General features: G+C 42.8%; 1 protein-coding gene across 4 annotated transcripts in view; it reads right to left on the bottom strand.

Moving 5' to 3' along the window:
- LOC131107463 (MAM domain-containing glycosylphosphatidylinositol anchor protein 2) overlaps positions 1-22,091 on the bottom strand; it is a 165,416-nt gene that overhangs the window by 89,118 nt on the left and 54,207 nt on the right. For all 4 annotated transcript variants that reach the window (XM_058057536.2, XM_058057538.2, XM_058057535.2 and 1 more), the window contains exons 3-4: positions 19,576-19,715; positions 11,479-11,653 (exon numbers count right to left, since the gene is read on the bottom strand). In XM_058057536.2, coding sequence (XP_057913519.2) covers positions 11,479-11,653; positions 19,576-19,715 — 315 coding nt within the window. The remainder of the gene's footprint in view (positions 1-11,478; positions 11,654-19,575; positions 19,716-22,091) is intronic.

Below are 22,091 nucleotides of genomic sequence, written 5' to 3'. Positions count from 1 at the left end.
GTTTTAATAAAGGTTTTCACATTATTAGAGCCCTGTAGACATGAAATAACACCCCTATAGTTACCCAATACAGTACACATAACAAGATATAAAGGTTTTAATAAAGGTTTTCACATTATTAGAGCCCTGTAGACATGAAATAACACCCCTATAGTTACCCAATACAGTACACATAACAAGATATAAAGGTTTTAATAAAGGTTTTCACATTATTAGAGCCCTGTAGACATGAAATAACACCCCTATAGTTACCCAATATAGTACACATAACAAGATATAAAGGTTTTAATAAAGGTTTTCACATTATTAGAGCCCCGTAGACATGAAATAACACCCCTATAGTTACCCAATATAGTACACATAACAAGATATAAAGGTTTTAATAAAGGTTTTCACATTATTAGAGCCCTGTAGACATGAAATAACACCCCTATAGTTACCCAATATAGTACACATAAGAAGATATAAAGGTTTTAACAAAGGTTTTCACATTATTAGAGCCCTGTAGACATGAAATAACACCCCTATAGTTACCCAATATAGTACACATAACAAGATATAAAGGTTTTAATAAAGGTTTTCACATTATTAGAGCCCTGTAGACATGAAATAACACCCCTATAGTTACCCAATACAGTACACATAACAAGATATAAAGGTTTTAATGAAGGTTTTCACATTATTAGAGCCCTGTAGACATGAAATAACACCCCTATAGTTACCCAATATAGTACACATAAGATATAAAGGTTTTAATAAAGGTTTTCACATTATTAGAGCCCCGTAGACATGAAATAACACCCCTATAGTTACCCAATATAGTACACATAACAAGATATAAAGGTTTTAATAAAAATGTCACATTATTAGAGCCCTGTAGACATGAAATAACACCCCTATAGTTACCCAATATAGTACACATAACAAGATATAAAGGTTTTAATGAAGGTTTTCACATTATTAGAGCCCCGTAGACATGAAATAACACCCCTATAGTTACCCAATATAGTACACATAACAAGATATAAAGGTTTTAATAAGGGTTTTCACATTATTAGAGCCCTGTAGACATGAAATAACACCCCTATAGTTACCCAATATAGTAAATAGTAGCCGAAGACGGCTGGGATAGGCTTCAGCACCCCCGCGACCCTCGTGAGGAAAAGCTAGAAAATGAATGAATTGTCGTCAGCAATCATGACGCTGATGGACCTATGTCGCTAACGCTATGAGTTTCAAAGCTTTGTAGATATTTTCAGCCCAAAATTCAGTATGAAATCATCAACGGTCCTTTGTTAAAAATGGCTCCCATGTCTTTGTGCACATCCTAGCTGGTTGCAAAATGAAGATTTTTTTCCCCGAAAGGCGTTGCTGTAGTGCATGTGCGCGTCTATCTACGGATCTATTTGTCTAAATTCAGTCTGCCCCATCCTGCTTTTTATCCAGCTTTTGCAGGAACCCGAATCTGCCGAGCCGCGTCACACAGCAAGCCGCTCTTTTTGCAAACTAAATCAAAAGTCTTCCTCTGTGCATGCGTGGCGTCTTTTCCCCGCCCCTGAATGACGGACGCCTGACGCGATGCCATGATAGCGGCTGATGTTTTATTCAGCGTCTTCACAGAAGGAAGATCTCATAAGATATGGAGAGCAGACGCGTGCGAGTCGGCCGCTAAGTGCTTTTGGATGTAAATGAGAAGGCGGTGATGAATGGCAAGTTGCGACGACGCCGAGTGATCCCGGCCTTTTTTGGCGTGGGATGGGTGGGGTTGGGGGCAATGAATCAGCGCATTACGTTACGGTGGGGAAATGTTTGCCGATGTTCCTAATGGAGCTAAAGCCGGTTCACGACTAGCCGTTAGTCTCTCAAGGACTTATCACAGCGTTGGCCCGACCTCACCTCCTCTCGCTACCTTTTATAATTGACTGTGTTTGTGTCCAATATGCTAATGAGATTAACTCCTGCTTCTTGGCTTTACTTTTATTGGATTTGTTTATATTAGCATTTTCTGTGGCGTGGAAGGACTACAAATGCGCTGGGCTGTTATTTATTCATCTACGAGTCAGTCCGGTTTATTCTTCTCCTGTGAAACTTGTCAGGAATGAGTCAGGAACAAAGCAATCAAGTCAGAAATGAAGGCCAAGAAGCCAATCAAAGATCTAATATTGAACAGGAGCGCTCTGCTCTTTTGGAGGACCGACAGCAAAAGCGCTAGTCAAAGATCCTCTATATGCAGTAATGGGAATAATATATACATATATATATAATATATATTCTACATAACAATGTTTTGCAGTTTTTAAGAATATACTGCAAATGCTACTCAAAGATCCTCTATTTGACAGGAATACTCTGCTTATAGAAATGACAGCAGTGCCATGCTGTTTTTAGGGACTTACAGCAAAAACTCCAGTCAAGGATTTTCTACATAACAATGCTTTGCTGTTATTAAGAATATACTGTAAATGCTACTCAAAGATCCTCTATTTGACAGGGATACTTTGATTATAGAAATGACAGGAGTGCCATGCTGTTTTTAGGGACTTACAGCAAAAACTCCAGTCAAGGATCTTCTACATAACAATGTTTTGCAGTTTTTAATATACTGCAAATGCTACACAAAGATCATCTATTTGACAGGAATACTCTCATTTTATAAAAAGACAGGAGTGCCATGCTGTTTTAGGGACATACAGCAAAAACTCCAGTCAAGGATTTTGAACATAACTATGCTTTGCAGTTTTTAAGAATATACTGCAAACGCTACACAAAGATCCTCTATTTGACAGGAGTACTCTGATTATAAAATGACAGGAGTGTCATGCTGTTTTTAGGGACTTACAGCAAAAACTCCAGTCAAGGATCTTCTACATAACAATGCTTTGCTGTTTTTAAGAACATACTGCAAACGCTACACAAAGATCATCTATTTGACAGGAATACTCTCATTTTATAAAAAGACAGGAGTGCCATGCTGTTTTAGGGACTTACAGCAAAAACTCCAGTCAAGGATTTTCAACATAACTATGCTTTGCAGTTTTTAAGAATATACTGCAAACGCTACACAAAGATCCTCTATTTGACAGGAGTACTCTGATTATAAAAAGACAGGAGTGCCATGCTGTTTTTAGGGACTTACAGCAAAAACTCCAGTCAAGGATCTTCTACATAACAATGCTTTGCTGTTTTTAAGAACATACTGCAAACGCTACACAAAGATCATCTATTTGACAGGAATACTCTCATTTTATAAAAAGACAGGAGTGCCATGCTGTTTTTAGGGACTTACAGCAAAAACTCCAGTCAATGATGTTCTACAAACAATGCTTTGCTGTTTTTAAGAATATACTGCAAATGCTACTCAAAGATCCTCTATTTGACAGGAATACTCTGATTCTAGAAATGACAGGAGTACCATGATGTTTTTAGGGACTTACAGCAAAAACTCCAGTCAAGGATCTTCTACAGAACAATGCTTTGCAGTTTTTAAGAATATACTGCAAACGCTAGTCAAAGATCCTCAATAGGAGAAGAGGCCCTGTTTTTAAGAATCTATTCAAATACACCAGTTAAAGAGCAGGAAAGCTATGCTGTTTTTAGGGACCTACTGCAAATCTGATAATAAAAGATATTCTTGCTGTTTTTAAGGATCTACCAATGATTATTTCTTGCGGTATTTCTTGTGAAACCGTGCACTGCAAACAGACCGGTCAAAGATCCTCTATGTGACAGGATACTCTCCAAAGGAGGGAGTGAACAATGACTTCCTCCCTCCACGGGTCATAACTCACGTCGCAGTACCTGCAAAAGTGAAGTCACTAATCGATAAGACTCCCCTGGAGTCTACCCAGCGTACCCATAATGCCTGGGAAGGGGGGCGGGGGGGGATATAGACATTTAATAGATATATAACAGCGTCCTACCACTACTATAGCCGCTTTTATTACACAGGAGACACATGAAGACATTTTAGTGTGGGAAATGTGGACAGCGTCACTCCCTCACGGACGCCTTTTTTGCTCAATTCAAAATTCATTGTCATCTTTTTTATGTTAATGCTTCGACAAGACGTCAAATATTGAAATTAGAAAGAACATCTTAAAAAGTAGCGTCCTTGCGTGCGGCCTTGTACACACGTGTGTGCATGTGCACGTGCGTGTGCATGTGTGCGGGCGTTGTTACGTGGTAGTAGCAGCACGAGCAAATGCTGTTGTCCCCCCAGGGGTGAAGCTAATTGATGGGCCTCTGCAGCACACATGCTATTTTTAGATGCTTTTTTTTTTTGGTCTTAATTAGCGCTAAAGCCGGACCACCCATCAGCAACACCTTCAACTGGGGCTCTTTTCTAACTGCTGCCAGGCTGTTTACGTTATTCATTTGACCACTGTGATTCATATCTAATATCATGCCATTCATCCCAGTTATGATCGGATACGATTCTACCCAGTCATACTACAAATTTTCCTTAATAATTGACATTATCATAAAAAAAAATTACATTTTCATGAGGTGTAATTCAGTCAAGCAGTATATAGTAGTATAATGTACATGTCATATATGCCATATAAAAATAACCATTGCATCTTTTGCAATGTAGCGAGCGGCACTGTCTGTAAGCGCGCACCATTTTTTATTTCCATTTTTCATACTATTTTTATGTGACAAAAAAATACATAAAAATACAAAATAATAATTAAAAAAAACTTAAATTATATTAGAAAGATTGAAGTCAGCTGTATCTCAGTAATTATTCCTTATGGCTTATTGGTTACCTCTATTTTAATCTTTCTAGTTATTATTTTAGGATTTCAGGAGGTGACAAGTAACAATCTTATTCACCACAATCAATAATAAATTCCTACATATGATGTATTTTATTACTATTTAATTTTATTACCAATATTGTGGTCATTTTCAGATTCTAAATTTGTCATGCCAAATCAGTTAAATAAAAATAAAAATATTTTAATATATTTTTTATATTTTTTTTCAGATTCTAAATTTGTCATGCCAAATCAGTTAAATAAAAATAAAAATAAAAAAAAATAAAAAAAAATAAATTAAAAAAAAATAAAAATAAAAAAAAATAAATAAATAAAAAAAAAAAAAAAAAAAAAAAAAGTTAAACTATATTAGGAAAGCAGGAAGTGAACAAATGTAACAGTTAGTGATTGTAAAAGTACCAGATGGAGGGGTAGGATTTAATAAGCTTTGCTTCTTCCTACTCCTTTTGGACATGTGGAACTGTGAACTGATTATGTGATGCATTCAATTGTAATCTGATGCATGTTCAAATGAAATTAAACCATTACCATTACCATATTACCATTTTGGCTTATACTTACATTGCTGACCAAACACTTCTGCACCTCCAGCTATATATTTTTTTCCCAGTTGACAAAAGTGTTTGTGTCAGTCGTTGGTGTTCATGCGCTCACCTTGTTCATTCTGTTTAAAACCAAAATATTCCCAAACCGGGACTGTCGGCTGCGGCATTCGCCTCAAAAACCATCTCTTCCTTCATCAACGTTAGCGTATGCTGTTTCATGACAACAACTCACTTGTAGCCCCGCCCCCCACGAGATGAGGCTTCACTATTTCCGTTCATTCCATTCTAGAACCAATAACAAAAACAGGTGCAGAGTGAACCCTCTTGTCATCCAGCCTGTGATACGATTCACTCCCATGAAATTAATTAATTCATTCATTTTCTACCGCTTTTCCTCACAAGGGTTGCGGGGGGTGCTGGAGCCTATCCCAGCTGTCTTCGGGCGAGAGGCGGGGTACACCCTGGACTGGTGGCCAGCCAATCACAGGGCACATATAGACAAACAACCATTCACACTCACATTTTTGTCACACTTGCATGTTTTTGGAATGTGGGAGGAAACCGGAGTACCCGGAGAAAACCCACGCATGCACGGGGAGAACATGCAAACTCCACACAGAGATGGCCGAGGGTGGAATTGAACCCTGGTCTCCTAGCTGTGAGGTCTGCGTGCTAACCACTCGTCCGCCGTGCCGCCCCATGAAATTCAATTCTGATTCAAAACAATACAATCCCTCCGATCACGATACATTGACACATGATTTCTGATGAGATTCAGTGTCATTTCAATGCAATATGATACAGTTCACTACAATTATGATTTCATATCAGATAAGATCCAATTCAGGCCAATTGAGATGTGATACAATACAATTTCTTACAACTACAAATTTTCAAAATTTCTTAAGTGATGAAAAAAAGCTGTGACAGGATTCCTAAGAGTAACAGGAATTGATGCTTGGAAACGTTCGTTATCGTTCATATGTGATTTTGAATCAGTGGGGTTTACCCCCAAAAAAGTCAGAACCAAGTGGTGTAAATCCATCCAAGACATCCCTGTGGCGGACACGCTGCTCCTACCTTCAATTGAGGCTTCAGGACTTCAATTTTGGGGAATAAACACTCCAGATTTTATTCATATATGCACCTATTATTAGATGAAAGCCAGCTTCATAAAGGCGCCCACTGCCAGCCTGACTCACCATCAATCCAATCAAAGGAATTTTCCACGGCGAGATGGATGGCCGATAGCGGCAGATGACACAGGAAGCCATCGTTTACGCTGATAACCGCGGCCGACGGGGCCGCAAGGAGCTGATTGCAGCTTTACGGCCGACCCTAACGCATTTATAAAAGCTGCCGAGTCCGACAAGAGCGCTTCATACCTGCTGACACCTGCGTTGTTTGTTCACTCCGTGGGGGACGGTCCCGGGCAAAGGTAATAAAACAAGCCGCCCCCTCCCCCAACACAACTCTTAAAACGCATCGATCGGAAACTGAAGACTTTTTTCCTCCCTACAGGCCAAACCGGTTCGGGCATTTTCATTAAATTTGGTGCATTTTGCAGCAACAGCTCATGTTTGTCTGATTGAGTGGGGCTTAAGTGCGGTGCGGGGGCTCGCAGGCTTGCAGGCTCAGGAAGTTCATCGACCGAGGAGGAACGATACTCCCCCGAAGTTGTCGAGTCCTAAGCAAACATTCATTCATACCGCTTTTTCCTCACGAGGGTCGCGGGGGTGCTGGAGCCTATCCCAGCTGTCTTCGGGCGAGAGGCGGGGTACACCCTGGACTGGTGGCCAGCCAATCACAGGGCACATATAGACAAACAACCATTCACACTCACATTCATACCTATGGACAATTTGGAGTGGCCAATTAACCTAGCATGTTTTTGGAATGTGGGAGGAAACCGGAGTACCTGGAGAAAACCCACCCATGCACGGGAAAACTCATGCAAACTCCACACAGAAACTCCACAATATTGCTATTGCCGCTAATAAAATACTTGTTTCGGTACTTTTTGGTGTTTTCCTTCACAAGTTGTTGAAGAATTAGACCATGTTGGCAGGGACGCCATGATGGATGTTTTCCTAGTCAAACCATCGCTGATTGGTTGATTGCGAACAACCGACAAAAAACGACTGCGGTCTAAATAAACGATTTTGATTGGTCCATTTCAAGATTTGCAAGGATTGGTTTGCAAATTACCACCGGAATTACGCAGTCCGTGTTTTACCAACACCCAACAAGAACCGCTTTAAAAAAAACTCTTGGCAGTATGGAATGCCAAAGTGCACTTGCCCGACGGGAATATCACTGATTGGATTCACTTGCCCCAATTTTGTTTTAACTTCAGTATCGGTACATCGTTATTGTCGAGCCCTGGATGCCCACGGAATACTGCGTCCAACGCAGTGAAGGAAGGGAAGAACTGAGCCTGACATGGAATAAGTGTTTTTTTTATGCTTTTCTTTTGTTTCATGTCATTTATTTACAATTTAACCGAGGACGTCATGCAGAAACAATACATATCTAAGTGTTGCGCAACTCTGATTGTGCTATGTGAGTGTGTCATATTAGACGGGAAATGCACTGAATCTAAAAATGTACCGATAACCGTATCCAAATGCGGAAACTTTTGAGGCTGTCGCTTGGCAACTCAATTTTATGAACATAAAGCCTAATTAAAAGTCATAGCTTCCATCCCGGTTACTGTTTAGAAATGACATCATTAAAACAACAGCTGCACTCATTGTATGCATTTGAATCATTCATGTTGTGTTTTGCATCTATTACATGCTATACACGGGCAAGAAGTCGCCCGAGAGCGCAATTAGAGCTTTCCCGCTTTATTTACTTGTGTTGGAGCGCCGTGAACGTGACCTCAAACTGCCAGCAAGAAGAAGGAGCCGGCGGCGGAAAACTCTCGCTCTTTTGATTATCCCCGGGTCTTTCCTCACGCCGTCTCATCCGTCCCCATTCCGGCATCTGCTCACAACACCCCCCCCCCCTCCCCAACCGCCGGACTCCTTAGCGCGGCCAAGGAGAACGGCTGTCAGCTCTCGCTCCTCAAAGCCCCCTCCGCCAGGCGCTCTAAACCAGTTTCTCACGGCGACCTGCGCCCGTGTCGCTCCCAATAAGCAGGTACAAGGATAAGAAGGCGGGGAGGAGGAAGGATGTGGATAAGTGGCTGACCTTCATGCAGCGACACAAGCCGCAGCCAGAGATTAAAAAGTTGACTTTTAAGACCCCAAATGAAAGTGGCTTTTCTTGCATTTGGACCCCCCCAGCCTCACCTGCTTGCCATCTTTTACTGCGTCTTTTCTTCTTGGTTTCGTTTTTTTTTTTTTCTTCTTGTGGCTGAAATCTGGCAACAAATTCAGTCGTTTTCCACAACGAATCAAAGCTTCCTTGCAGGATGACTTTGAGAGAAAGCAGGGAATAGACCACCATCGGGGGGGGGCCTTGATGGCCTTCTGAGGTTTTCATCCAACACAGAGGAGATCCTCAAGAAGTGCCATCAGAGGCAGTACATTTGGAGTCGCTAATTAACCTAGCATGTATTTGGAATGAGAGATGGCCGAGGGTGGAATTGAACCCTGGTCTCCTAGCTGTGAGGTCTGCGTGCTAACCACACAACTACCGTGCAGTCTCTAATTAATAAAAATAATATTAATAATAATAAAAGAAAGGCATTGTGTAGATAAGCTTCACTGAACTATAAATCACATTTACTGCATACTACAAAACATGTTAAACCAGGGGTGGGCAAACTACGGCCCGCGGGCCACATCCGGCCCGCCAAGTCTTTGAATACGGCCCGCCCAATCTTTCCAATGTATTTCATTTAAACTCAACATACAACCTGGCATCATGGCCTGAGCCAACCTTTTGATGGTTTTATCAATTTCGTTTTTTGACATGGTCTGTTGTTTACAAAGTGCTCCTGAAAAAAGGGACACAAGCACATAATAATAATAATAATTATTATTATTATTAGATTATTAGATTATTATAATAATTATTAGAACTATTATGATTATTATAATTATTATATTAATGCTAATTATTATATTAATTATATATAATATTATTGTTATATTTGCATATTTTACATAATAATAATATAAAAATTATTATTTTAATTTTATTGTAATTATTATAATATTTTATTATTTTTAAAATATTTAAATATAAATATAAAATAATAAATAATAATAGCAGATTGCTTGACAATTTTACAGATACAATAATACCAGGTGGACTGTTACGTGTAAAATATATAGTCTGCCCCCCCCCCCCGTAAATTTTGTCCTATCAATGCGGCCCGCGAGTCAAAAAGTTTGCCCACCCCTGTGTTAAACCATAGTACACAAGTTATATCACACCCAAGTATAAAACGCAGGAGCAGCTAAAAGTGCGACTAATACTCAGGAAAATATTATTGGATGGATTATTATCGGGCTACAAGGGAATTATGACATCATACTGATAAATTTGATAACATTAAAAATAGCTCAGATAACTGATCAGTCAAAAAAAAACGCTCAAATGAGAAGAGATTACCCATGCAGGCGAGCAAATCAAGCGCTCCTTTTTTCATCCTGTCTGTGACGTTAACAGCCTGTCCGAACTTCCCTTGGGCTCGCTTGGAAAAAAATGTTTGTGTGCTCGCTGTACCCGAGACCTGGTTTTTACGCGCTACGGCTGCTCGGAGCGTGTGCCCGAATACAGTGCACCTTGCTGGGCCACAGCAGGTAGCTCCTACCGCCCCTCTATAGTCTGCTTCTCCTGGTAGTAGTGATAAGTTGTAGATGTTTCCTGATCCTCGAGAAGTGCCATCAGAGGCAGTACATGTTGAGGAAGCTGAGTTCCTTTGGAGTGAACAAAAAAAATTTAGCTGACCTTCTATTATGCTTTTATTGAGAACATTTTGACCTTTTCATTCATTTCATGGTTTTATTCACTGCAGGACCGGACTCAGCAAATAACCCGGACTGCATACAGGATTCTACAGGACCCTTCCCACGCGGAGACTAAGATGCCCACGATTTAGAACACAAAGGAGGAGGGCTACCTTTGTCTCTACAGTAGTCCGGCTTCTGAACTTGGACCCCTCCCTATCCAGATTTCGCACAACCTCCCTTTAGCTTGTTATACTTTTAAAAATTATTTAATTAGTATTTATTCTTTTAAGTACGTGTGTGTTCAGTAGTGTCTGCTCTTTTACTTGTCCTTGTCTGCTTTCTACATTTTCATTCCATATGCTGCTCTCTCTGTGTCCTTTAAATTGCCCCTCTGGGATAAATAAAGTGTTTTTGAACTTGAACTATACCGAGACGACGACAATTGCTCCATTCAATCGTACATGTATGCTAAAAAATGCTAAATGTTGCAGCAAGAAGCAAAGGAATCTCTTCGAGACGCTCCCCTCTGGCAGGAGGCTGCGGTCCATCAGGACCAAAACCTCACGCCACAAGAACAGTTTCTTCCCGTCTGCTGTCAGCCCGGAACCCCACCTGACACTCTTCACACCCCACCTCTGCCTCATCCTGCCACTTTGACACTTTCACTATATGCGGTACATTAACGCCCAGTTTGGACTTTTAGGAAAAACAATCAGACTGCACTTCCGGAATAACAAACAAAAAACAGACTGTGTACATATATTTATACTGTTATTCTGTATATTTTGTATTTTTTTAATAGATGTGTCTGCACCTACTATACCAAAACAAATTCCTAGTATGTGTTTGATCATACCTGGCAATAAACCCTTTTCTGATTCTGATTCTGAATCACAATAGCAACAATCTCCTGGTCCTCGTAGTCCCCGTATCTAATCCTGCTACCTGCATGTGTCCCCACAAAGGTCCCTAAAACAATACAACATAGTGCTGGCCCAATACTTTTGCACAAAAACCATTAAGCGATATAACTAACTCTCCATTTTGACAAACACAGCATCTTTCTAAGCGGCACAGATGTTGACAGCGAGTACAAAAGGGTGGACGGATGCGTTGGAATAATCAACCGTTCTCCCGGCCTAATTAGCATTCTGCAGCAGCCACACTTTAAAGCTTTAGAAAATGTTTTAGAACGTCACAAACCCCCCGAGCGGAGTCGGCCCGAAAAGACAAAGCAGGACTTACAGTAGACGTCCACTCGGATGGACTTGATGGCGGGGGAGCCCAGGCCGTTCTCGGCTTTGCAGTAGTAGCGCCCCCCTTGGGTTCTCAGGATTTTGGCGATGTGCAACGTCTCGTTGAAGACGCTGGAGTCCTGGAAGCGGTCCGACACGCTTCCGGCTGTCTTGGTCCATCGGATCTAGGAGGAAAAATACACAGGAATGTTCAGCATATCCCGACGGGTCCACTTTTCAATAGAAACCTCACAAACCAACACATGCTTCCGAGCATACGGACAGCAATGCTTGGCTGTTTTTCGGAATCTTGCCATTCCAAATAAGTCAGAGTAGATGTTATATAAGCACGGGCGTGACGGGCAGCAACATTTGAAGAGAATCCACGGCCATTAAAAAGATAAAAGCCTGCAAATGAGGACCCTGAATACTTCACATTGATCAAAAAGTCATCAAGTGGTCGATGCTAACTGCTAGGAACTGCTAGGAGTTCAGCACAAGTTGAAGCGGTGATCTTCTCCATCTTCTCCATCCTCTCCGTTGTCTGGCTTTTACGCATCGCTTTCACCAAGTTATCCTGGCCTGCAGCTGACTCGCTGGAAGGACGCGCCTGGGGAAGACAACACTTTGACCGTTTTTAGCGTGCGTCATAAAAAAAAACAAAAAAAAACATGTTGATGGAAAGAGAAGCTGGCGGATTTGAGCAATATGATAATTACTATTCCTGCCTCACTGACAGCCCTGCTGACTATTTTTGGACGTCTTTTTTTCCTGGTCAAAGGATTTAGATATGATTTGCATATTTTGTTAAAAAAAAATATTGTATATTTTGGCGGTTGAAAGTGCTTTGCTAAAGATTTTTGGTCCTGCACCAAAAAAAACGTGATAGGACCCCAGGATCCCTCACCGCTGATGTCCGCCTGGCAGCTAGTTCATGTTTAATTTAACAAAAGCATGAAAAAAACTGCAAAAATGGAGGAATGTTAGAGTACTTGAAGAAGTGGCTGATGCATAGCTCCAGGGCGTGGTCGTCATCATGCACAGCAATTATGATCAATCTGACCACGTTCATGTTCGTGTTTGTGGTCAATTTTCCTTTGGAAGGTGGAGCCACATGGTTTTATGTGCAACTGGTAGAACGGGATCATTTTAAAGCAATTTCTATGTATTTGCAACCCATCAAATATCCCTTTTTCAGGTTTTCATGATGGGGGCGTGGGGGTGGGGGCTAAGAACTTCATTCCGACCCCTTAGCAGGAGCAACATTTGCTGGTCTGGATTTTTCTCCAAATTCCAAAGCTAACGTAAATACGCCCTGTGTCTTCCATCTTCCGCCCCACCACATGTTGCGGCCTTAAAGGGCCAGCCTTAAAGGGCCAGCCTTAAAGGGCCAGCCTTAAAGGGCCAGCCTTAAAGGGCCAGCCTTAAAGGGCCAGCCTTACAGGGCCAGCCTTACAGGGCCAGCCTTACAGGGCCAGCCTTACAGGGCCAGCCTTAAAGGACCATCCTTTAAGAGTTAGCCTTAAACCTCCATCCTTAAAGGGCCATCCTTAAAGGGCCAGCCTTACAGGGCCAGCCTTAAAGGGCCAGCCTTAAAGGGCCAGCCTTAAAGGGCCAGCCTTAAAGGGCCAGCCTTACAGGGCCAGCCTTACAGGGCCAGCCTTAAAGGACCATCCTTAAAGAGTTAGCCTTAAACCTCCATCCTTAAAGGGCCATCCTTAAAGGGCCAGCCTTACAGGGCCAGCCTTAAAGGGCCAGCCTTACAGGGCCAGCCTTAAAGAGCCAGCTTTAAAGGGCCATCCTTAAAGGGCCAGCCTTAAATGGCCATCCTTAAAGGGCCAGCCTTACAGGGCCAGCCTTAAAGGGCCAGCCTTAAATGGCCATCCTTAAAGGGCCAGCCTTACAGGGCCAGCCTTAAAGGGCCATCCTTAAAGGGCCATCCTTAAAGAGCTAGCCTTAAAACTCCATCCTTAAAGGGCCAGCCTTAAAGGGCCAGCCTTAAAGGGCCAGCCTTAAAGAGCCAGCCTTAAAGCTCCATCCTTACAGGGCCAGCCTTACAGGGCCATCCTTAAAGAGCTAGCCTTTAAGCTCCAGCCTTAAAGGGCCAGCCTTAAAGGGCCATCCTTAAAGGGCCAGCCTTATAGGGCCAGCCTTATAGGGCCAGCCTTAAAGGGCCAGCCTTAAAGGGCCAGCCTTAAAGGGCCAGCCTTAAAGGGCCAGCCTTATAGGGCCAGCCTTATAGGGCCAGCCTTAAAGGGCCAACCTTAAAGGGCCAGCCTTAAAGCTCCAGCCTTAAAGGGCCAGCCTTAAAGGGCCAGCCTTAAAGGGCCAACCTTAAAGGGCCATCCTTAAAGGGCCAGCCTTAAAGGGCCAGCCTTAAAGGGCCATCCTTAAAGGGCCAGCCTTAAAGGGCCAGCCTTAAAGGGCCAGCCTTAAAGGGCCAGCCTTTGCGGCATGCCCAAATCGCCCCGTAATTCCTGCTGTGACGTCTCCTCCTCTAATTGCTTGCTGTGTTCCCTTTTAGGCGCCGACGGTGGTCCGCGCCACTCAGTGGTGCAGCCGACTGTGGCTGAGCATCACAATGGAGCCATCAGAGGTTGAGGGGGGGGGGGGGGGGGGGGGGTCACCGGCCGTGGAAATTACAGGGTGGGAGTGAGGGGGGACGACAGGTCTATATTAGGGAAGATATTACATCATGGCCCCCCTTGAAAATGACACACGCAGTAACAGAAGCTGTGGCTTTATTATTATTATTACATAACTGGCAACGCCTCACAGTCACCATGTCCATAGTGTGACCGATTAACTACCCCCCCACACACACACACGTGCTTTCAAATGTTAGTGGTGCTTGTGCAAGGTAAACTTACCTTATTGTAGAAATGTGTCTATCAAAGTCTATCATTCGTCTTATTTATATCTTGTTATGTGTACTATATTGGGTAACTATAGGGGTGTTATTTCATGTCTGCAGGGTTCTAATAATGTGAAAACCTTTATTAAAACCTTTATATCTTGTTATGTGTACTATATTAGGTAACTATAGGGGTGTTATTTCATGTCTGCAGGGCTCTAATAATGTGAAAACCTTTATATCTTGTTATGTGTACTATATTGGGTAACTATAGGGGTGTTATTTCATGTCTACAGGGCTCTAATAATGTAAAAACCTTCATTAAAACCTTTATATCTTATTATGTGTACTATATTGGGTAACTATAGGGGTGTTATTTCATGTCTACAGGGCTCTAATAATGTGAAAACCTTTATTAAAACCTTTATATCTTGTTATGTGTACTATATTGGGTAACTATAGGGGTGTTATTTCATGTCTGCAGGGCTCTAATAATGTGAAAACCTTCATTAAAACCTTTATATCTTGTTATGTGTACTATATTGGGTAACTATAGGGGTGTTATTTCATGTCTACAGGGCTCTAATAATGTGAAAACCTTCATTAAAACCTTTATATCTTGTTATGTGTACTATATTGGGTAACTATAGGGGTGTTATTTCATGTCTACAGGGCTCTAATGAGGGCTCTACAGGGCTCTGTCTTTGGGCGAGAGGCGGTGTACACCATGGACTGGTGGCCAGCCAATCACAGGGCACATATAGACAAACAACCATTCACACTCACATTCATACCTATGGACAATTTGGAGTCGCTAATTAACCTAGCATGTTTTTGGAATGAGAGATGGCCGAGGGTGGAATTGAACCCTGGTCTCCGAGCTGTGAGGTCTGCGTGCTAACCACTTGCCCACCGTACAGCCTCTAATCACACCCAAGTATAAAACGCAGGAGCAGGCAAAAGTGCGACTTATACTCAGGAAAATATTTGTGTTTGTGTGCTCGCTGTACCCGAGACCTGGTTTTCGCACGCTACGGCTGCTCGGAGCGTGTGCCCGAATACAGTGCACCTTGCTGGGCCACAGCAGGTAGCTCCTCCCCCTCTATACTCTGCTTCTCCTGGTAGTAGTGATAAGTTGTAGATGTTTCCTGAGCACAAACCAACAGGTACACTTGGTCACTCATTGCAGTCCATCTTACCTTGGAAAAAAACAGATATAATGGATCTCTAAAATACGTTCACTGTTGGTGTGAAAAGTTTAAAAATGTTTTTGTGTCCTGATTGATTTTCCGCATCTGACCTTTGATCTTCCTGCAGCGTCTAAAAGCGATGCTTTTCTGAAAAGGGTTCGTTAGCTGGTTTGTTCTTTGTGTGCCAACTCTCCCTCCAGCAGAGCCGAGCGTGAACGTGTTCATACTTTGACCCCGTCTCGCTCTCCGGCCTCTCCTCGGTCTGACATGAAAGAGTCCCGCCCCCCCGATGATGAAGCCATCTGCCCGGTGTCCTCGGCCCTGGCCTCCATCCATTACGTCCACTCTCCTGTTTGGCTAGCAGCCTCGTCCCGCCTGCCGCCACACACTGCAAACACCTTTTTTTTATTTCTTTTTTCTCTTTCAATTATTCTCCGGCCAGATTCATCTGAGGGCGCCACGGGTCAGCGGGTGCAAATAGGCTGACCTCGAGCTCGGGGAGATTTGGCTATTGGAGTATGTGATGTGTTTTGGACGCTCCCGTGATGCTCGGCCTTAAGCGCTGACGGTGTCAGCAGATGCTCTTTTATTCCAAACCCAATCTTTTTCTACTTTGCCTTGTAAGCGTCCTCCAAGTATTGACACTTCCTTTTTGCTCTCAACCTACACTTTGCAATGAACAGCCTCAAACGTCCGGCCATTACTCTCATATGGTTTCTTCTCAGCAGGACCGGTCTTAGCCAAGTCACATTTCAGTCAAGATGCTTGACCAGGGGTCTCAAACTCAATTTACTTGGGGGCCACTGGAGCTAGGGTCTAGGTGAGACTGGGCCGCATCAGGTTTTCCAAAAAAAAAAACGCATTTATTAAAAACAGAAAAATTATTAAACTTTGCTTTGGTTCCGATTTTCCACAATAAAAGCTCTGATAAAACATTCCACTGTTCTCAAAAATCTTCATTTTAATTTTTCTACACAAAATAAGATGAAAAATAAATAAACAAATCAAGAATAAAGAAAATCAATCAATCAGTAATGAATAAATAAATATAATAATAATAATAAAACGGCAAATAATAAAAACTTAAGAAACCACATATAGTTGGTGAGTAGACAAATGATTTTTTTCAGATTAAAATGAACAAAGCATTATTAGAGCCCTGTAGACATGACAAAACACGACTATAGTCACATTTATACTCTTTTTATTTACAACATATTGCGCAACTGCAGGGTCTTGAGACACATGCTAACTCGCAAACTAGAGAGCTAGCGACCTAAACGGTAGCCTTCAAGTTATTTCCTTTCAACTTAAATAGCCAAAAACTTACCACTTCCACACGGATAGGGGGGATAACTATTAACAGTTATTTAACCTTTAACATGAACATGAATCAAACGTAATAATTTTTTCTGGGTACATGATACCATACAGCATCCATATCAAACTTGCGCGGGCCGCACTGACATTAAACTTTCATATCAAGGCGGGGGCCTCAAACTAGTGTCCTGCGGGCCACATTTGGCCCACGGGCCGCATGTTTGAGACCCCTGTGCTAGACATTCATTCATTCATTTTCTACTGCTTATCCTCACGGGGGTGACGGGGGTGCTGGAGCCTATCCCAATTGTCTTCGGATGAGAGGCGGGGTACACCCTAGACTGGTGGCCAGCCAATCACAGGGCACATATAGACAAACAACCATTCACACTCACATTCATACCTATGGACAAATTGGAGTGGCTAATTAACCTAGCATGTTTTTGGAATGTGGGAGGAAACCGGAGTACCCGGAGAAAACCAAGATGCTAGACACTGCTTCCTAAATGTTCTAAGTCTTCAAAGTGAAGGGGTGTCCCAAGTGTGGCCCGAGGTCTAGTTGCGGGCCGCGGCACATTCTAAAAATCCAATCCTAACAAGAAAACTTCACCAAAAGCGTGTAAAAGATACTTGAAAAGAGCACTGGACGGAGCTGCCGGTTGCTGACCACTCCCAGTACTAAAAACTACATCAGGACGTTGCCTGCAGCCGCAGCTGTTAATGCTTTTGACGTAATTAGAAGGCGCCAATTGAGCCCTTAATTGGTGCATTCACGGTACTGATTAATAAAAAAAAGTGTCGTGCTTGGATAGCGAGCCCCATTTGGAGGAAAAGGGCCACCGGTTTACAAAATGTAAGTAATTTGAAGCAGAGAAAAACAAAGAACGAGTGTGAAGGCGCTCTTAAGTCCACATTAGCTCCGTGGAGTGGCACCTCTGCGCTAAAGCGGCTTAAACGTTGAAGGCTTTTAATTAGCCGTGCCGCAGGTCGACTTGTGCACCTGCATGCTGACGATGAAAGCTTAACGGCCAAACGAGCTCACAAAATCAACCATACGTCTGTTTCCACACCCTTCGAGTCATCTGTTCTCTCGTCTGCAAAGCAAAAGTGAAAGTGTGACAAAAAAAAAAGTCCCAGTCATTGTTTTGATGTGCGCTCATTAAAACGTCACAAAGGAAATGATATCCAATCAGATCGCTTGCGCCGAAAATGCCAGCTAACTTCCATTCCGGGACAAAATGTCAGCTCTGTCAACATTTGGTTGGACGAATGAGTGCTGGCAGGACGTACACACGCTAACCTTTTAAGCACTCGTACCGTGTTGCTTCCAATTTGCCGGCCAGCGCAAATGATACGGCGTAAAAGCCACGCGGGAGCGAGCTCGTCCGCATTTATTAACATAACTCACCCCGACTTCTTTCATCAAAAGACAGCATCATTCATGTGGGAAGCTCCCCGGATGGCAAAGAGCGCATTGATTTGTCATAATTCCCCTGAAAAGGTGAGGACACTTTACCGTCCTTAGGTTTCAACTTTGCTCATAATTAGACACCTGGGGAAATGGGGGTGGGGGTGGAGGTGGGGAGGGACGGGACGGGCGATGCTTTCACACTTGCAGATCGGTGCCACAATTTTTTTCAAAATAAACCTCGATCCAAATATCAATAGTATCAATATCAATACCGAGATTACCAGCTGCAGTATCGGAACTCCAAGTCCAAACCAAAATGTCTTCTCTTGGGTCGAATGTAAGATATTTTTATATTCTTCTATTTTTACCATCTTAAATTTCACATGACATATTACGTGACAGAACTCACTGAATATGTAAGTTACTTTAATATTCAGATCTTGGATTTTTCCAAAAGCTTGTAAAACATACTTTTAAAGTGCCTTGGTGCCATATAACGTCATGTAATGGCAATATTCCAAGCCAAAAATGGAGTCTGCTGGGTTGAAACCACAGGTTATTTTTATATTCTGACATATTTGTCAGCTTACATTTCACCAAAAGCTTGTAAAATATACTTTTCAAGAGCCCTACATGACTTAAGTCAAAGACCCCACAACAAAATGTCTACTGCCGGGTTGAATATGTGCTGTCGGGTATTTTTATTTTTATTTTTACCAGATTCGATTTCACCAAAAGCTTGTAAAATATACTTTTCAAGAGCCCTACATGACTTAAGTCAAAGACCCCACAACAAAATGTCTACTGGCGGGTTGAATATGTGCTGTCGGGTATTTTTATTTTTATTTTTACCAGATTCGATTTCACCAAAAGCTTGTAAAATATACTTTTCAAGAGCCCTACATGACTTAAGTCAAAGACCCCACAACAAAATGTCTTCTGCCGGGTTGAATATGTACTGTAGGGTTTGTTTGTTTTTTTTACTAGATTCGATTTCACCAAAAGCTTGTGAAATATCCTTTTCAAGAGCCCTACACGACTTAAGTCAAAGACCCCACAACAAAATGTCTACTGCCGGGTTGAATATATACTGTAGGGGTTTTTTTTTTTACCACATTCGATTTCACCAAAAGCTTGGGAAATATCATTTTCAAGAGCCCTACACAACTTAAGTCAAAGACCCCACAACAAAATGTCTTCTGCTGGGTTGAATACATACTGGAGGTTATTTTTTACCATATTCGATTTCACCAAAAGCTTGTAAAATATACTTTCAAAGAGCGCCGCTGTCACACACGAGTGAAGCGAACGGCACCCATCTCCGGTGCTCACCTGCGGCCGAGGATGTCCGGTCACCAGGCAGGTGAGCTCCAGGGTCTCGCCCTCTCGGATGGTGTAGACTCGCTCCGTGTGCCGCTCCTCCTCCACGTTGCAGGCGTGCCCCGAGTGGATGATGCGGACAGTAGGGGGCGCTGTGAGGGTGGGGAGGAAAGAGGAGCAGAAGTCAGCCGGCTGCTCCTTGTATGAATCAAAGAAGCAGACATATTTTCAATCGGATGTACTGGATGGCCTCGGGTACCCTGCCCAGATTCTATTGTGATTGGATGGCAAACACAGCAGCTTATCCTGCAAATGCCATCACACATTTGTCATCTGATGATATTTGCCAAAAAGCTAGTAAAAGATACTTTTAAAGAGCTTTCATGACGTATTATGTGACATAACGCAAATATTCCAAACCAAAATGCTTCCTGCTGGGCTGAACACATAAGGTATGTTTATATCCTGACATTTTTACCGGATTAGATTTCAACAAAAGCTGATAAAAGAGACTTGTAGAGGGCTGCGGTAACATATTACATGATGTAATGCAAAACAATATTTTTTTTTAATCCACAAATGTGAGTAAAGATTTTAACAGTAAAGACACCACTATCAGACAATGTGAATGAATGAATCTGATTAGGGGCTGCACGGCGGTCGAGTGGTTAGCGTGCAGACCTCAAACCCACCCTCGGCAAACTCGATGGAGTTTGCATGTTCTCCCCCGTGCATGCGTGGATTTTCTCCCACATTCCAAAAACATGCTAGGTTAATTGGCCAAATTGTCCATAGGTATGAATGTGAGTGTGAATGGTTGTTTGTCTATACGTGCCCTGTGATTGGCTGGCCACCAGTCCAGGGTGTGCCCCGCTTCTCGCCCGAAGACAGCTGGGATAGGCTCCAGCACCCCCCACAACTCTGAATGAATGAATCTGATTAGTGTTTTTACATACGATGCCCCCTCACTATTAAGATTTGAAGATACAAATGAGAATGTTAGAATCCTTAAGTATCCTTTTGCTGTGGTAATTTTCCTGCCCATTGATGCATTGTGTTTTTATTGCATTGATTGAATAAAGTCATGGGAGCGTGGCCTGAATGGACCCTGCTCTCAGCCTCCTCGCCGGCTGAGACGCTAATGAGCGTGACCACGCTCCTTGCCTATTGCGGAGGCGGCAGGAGGACAGCGCCACGCTAACCGTGCTGCACTTGTTAGCCCCGGCACGCGCTTTTTTGTGCTTGACCCACATGTTGCACCTTGGGAAGCACCGAGAGTCACGGCCGATACGTTGAAATCAGAAAAGACAGAATAAACACACAAAAGATGAGCAAAGACAACATACGTAAGCAGGAAGTGTGCCTTCTAAGGCGGAAACGCAAGTGGAGCACAGACCTCCGCCAAGGCCAATAATGACTTGTGCTGCATTTTCTGACACTCCAGTCCTGCAGGTGGCGACCTTGTGCGTTCTTTGGTTTTCTTTGTGTTTCATTCATTTTCTATTTTCTACGCAGGGATGCTGGAGCCTATCCCAGCTGTCTTCAGTCGAGAGGCGGGGTACACCCTGGACTAGTCGCCAGCCAATCACAGGGCACATATAGACAAACAACCATTCACACTCACATTCATACCTATGGACAATTTGGAGTCGCCAATTAACTTAGCATGCTTTTGGAATGCTACGCATTGCTACACCACGCATTCATGGGGAGAACATGCAAACTCCACACAGAGATGGCCGAAGGTGGAATTGAACCCTGGTCGCCAAGCTGTAAGGTCTGCACGCTAACCACTCGACCACCGTGCCGCCCCTTTGTGTTTCAAGTTCACTTTAACACCAAGGTCATACTTTGTTCCAATGTTTGTATTTCTACCAATATGAATGTCTTTTATGTAGAAATTATAACAATACTATATTTGTACCTCAGGTGATATTGATATGGATCTGCAGAAGCAAACAAATAAAATACAAATAAAATATGGAAGAAATTTGATAACATATTTCTACATTTTGAGCGGTTCTAGATGGCATTTTTCATTGGATTTTTTGACATATTTTTGTTTGTTGACTTGTTAAAAAATGAATAGTTTATACGTGGGCCTCATGTCAGGCGTGCGCGCGTTTAAGGCGTCCAAATGAGCCACGGAGCGGCGCGTGCGTATGATGACATCGGGCCTTGTCAGGTCTATTGATTACGCACCCTAATGCACTGCCTGCACTCCTCCCGGCCTTCACTGTTATTGTAAACCGGAGCCGTTATGGATCCGCTTCGCCACTATCAGCACAGATCATCCATCACTGCGCCGCCGGGCTGCCGCACCAACACAGACATTCATGAGGTGCGCTCGCAGGCTTCGGCGAAGACCGCGACGACGTTGCGCCGCTTCAGCACAAAAAAAAAAAAAAACAGAAGATGGCTTCCAGTACGCTATCGAAGCGGGACACTTGATTTATGGCTCGTTAACGCAGCAGGAGGAGGAGAATAAAACCAGTAGACCACCACTACGTATCCCACCGGGCATTTTC

The sequence above is a fragment of the Doryrhamphus excisus genome, linkage group LG19 (assembly GCF_037039965.1).
Source record: "Doryrhamphus excisus strain RoL-2023G ecotype Guam linkage group LG19, RoL_Dexc_Guam_v1.1, whole genome shotgun sequence".
Classification (NCBI taxonomy): Eukaryota; Metazoa; Chordata; class Actinopteri; order Syngnathiformes; family Syngnathidae; genus Doryrhamphus; species Doryrhamphus excisus.
The sequence above is the reverse complement of the archived record's forward strand: the minus strand, read 5'-3'. Positions and strand labels throughout refer to the sequence as shown.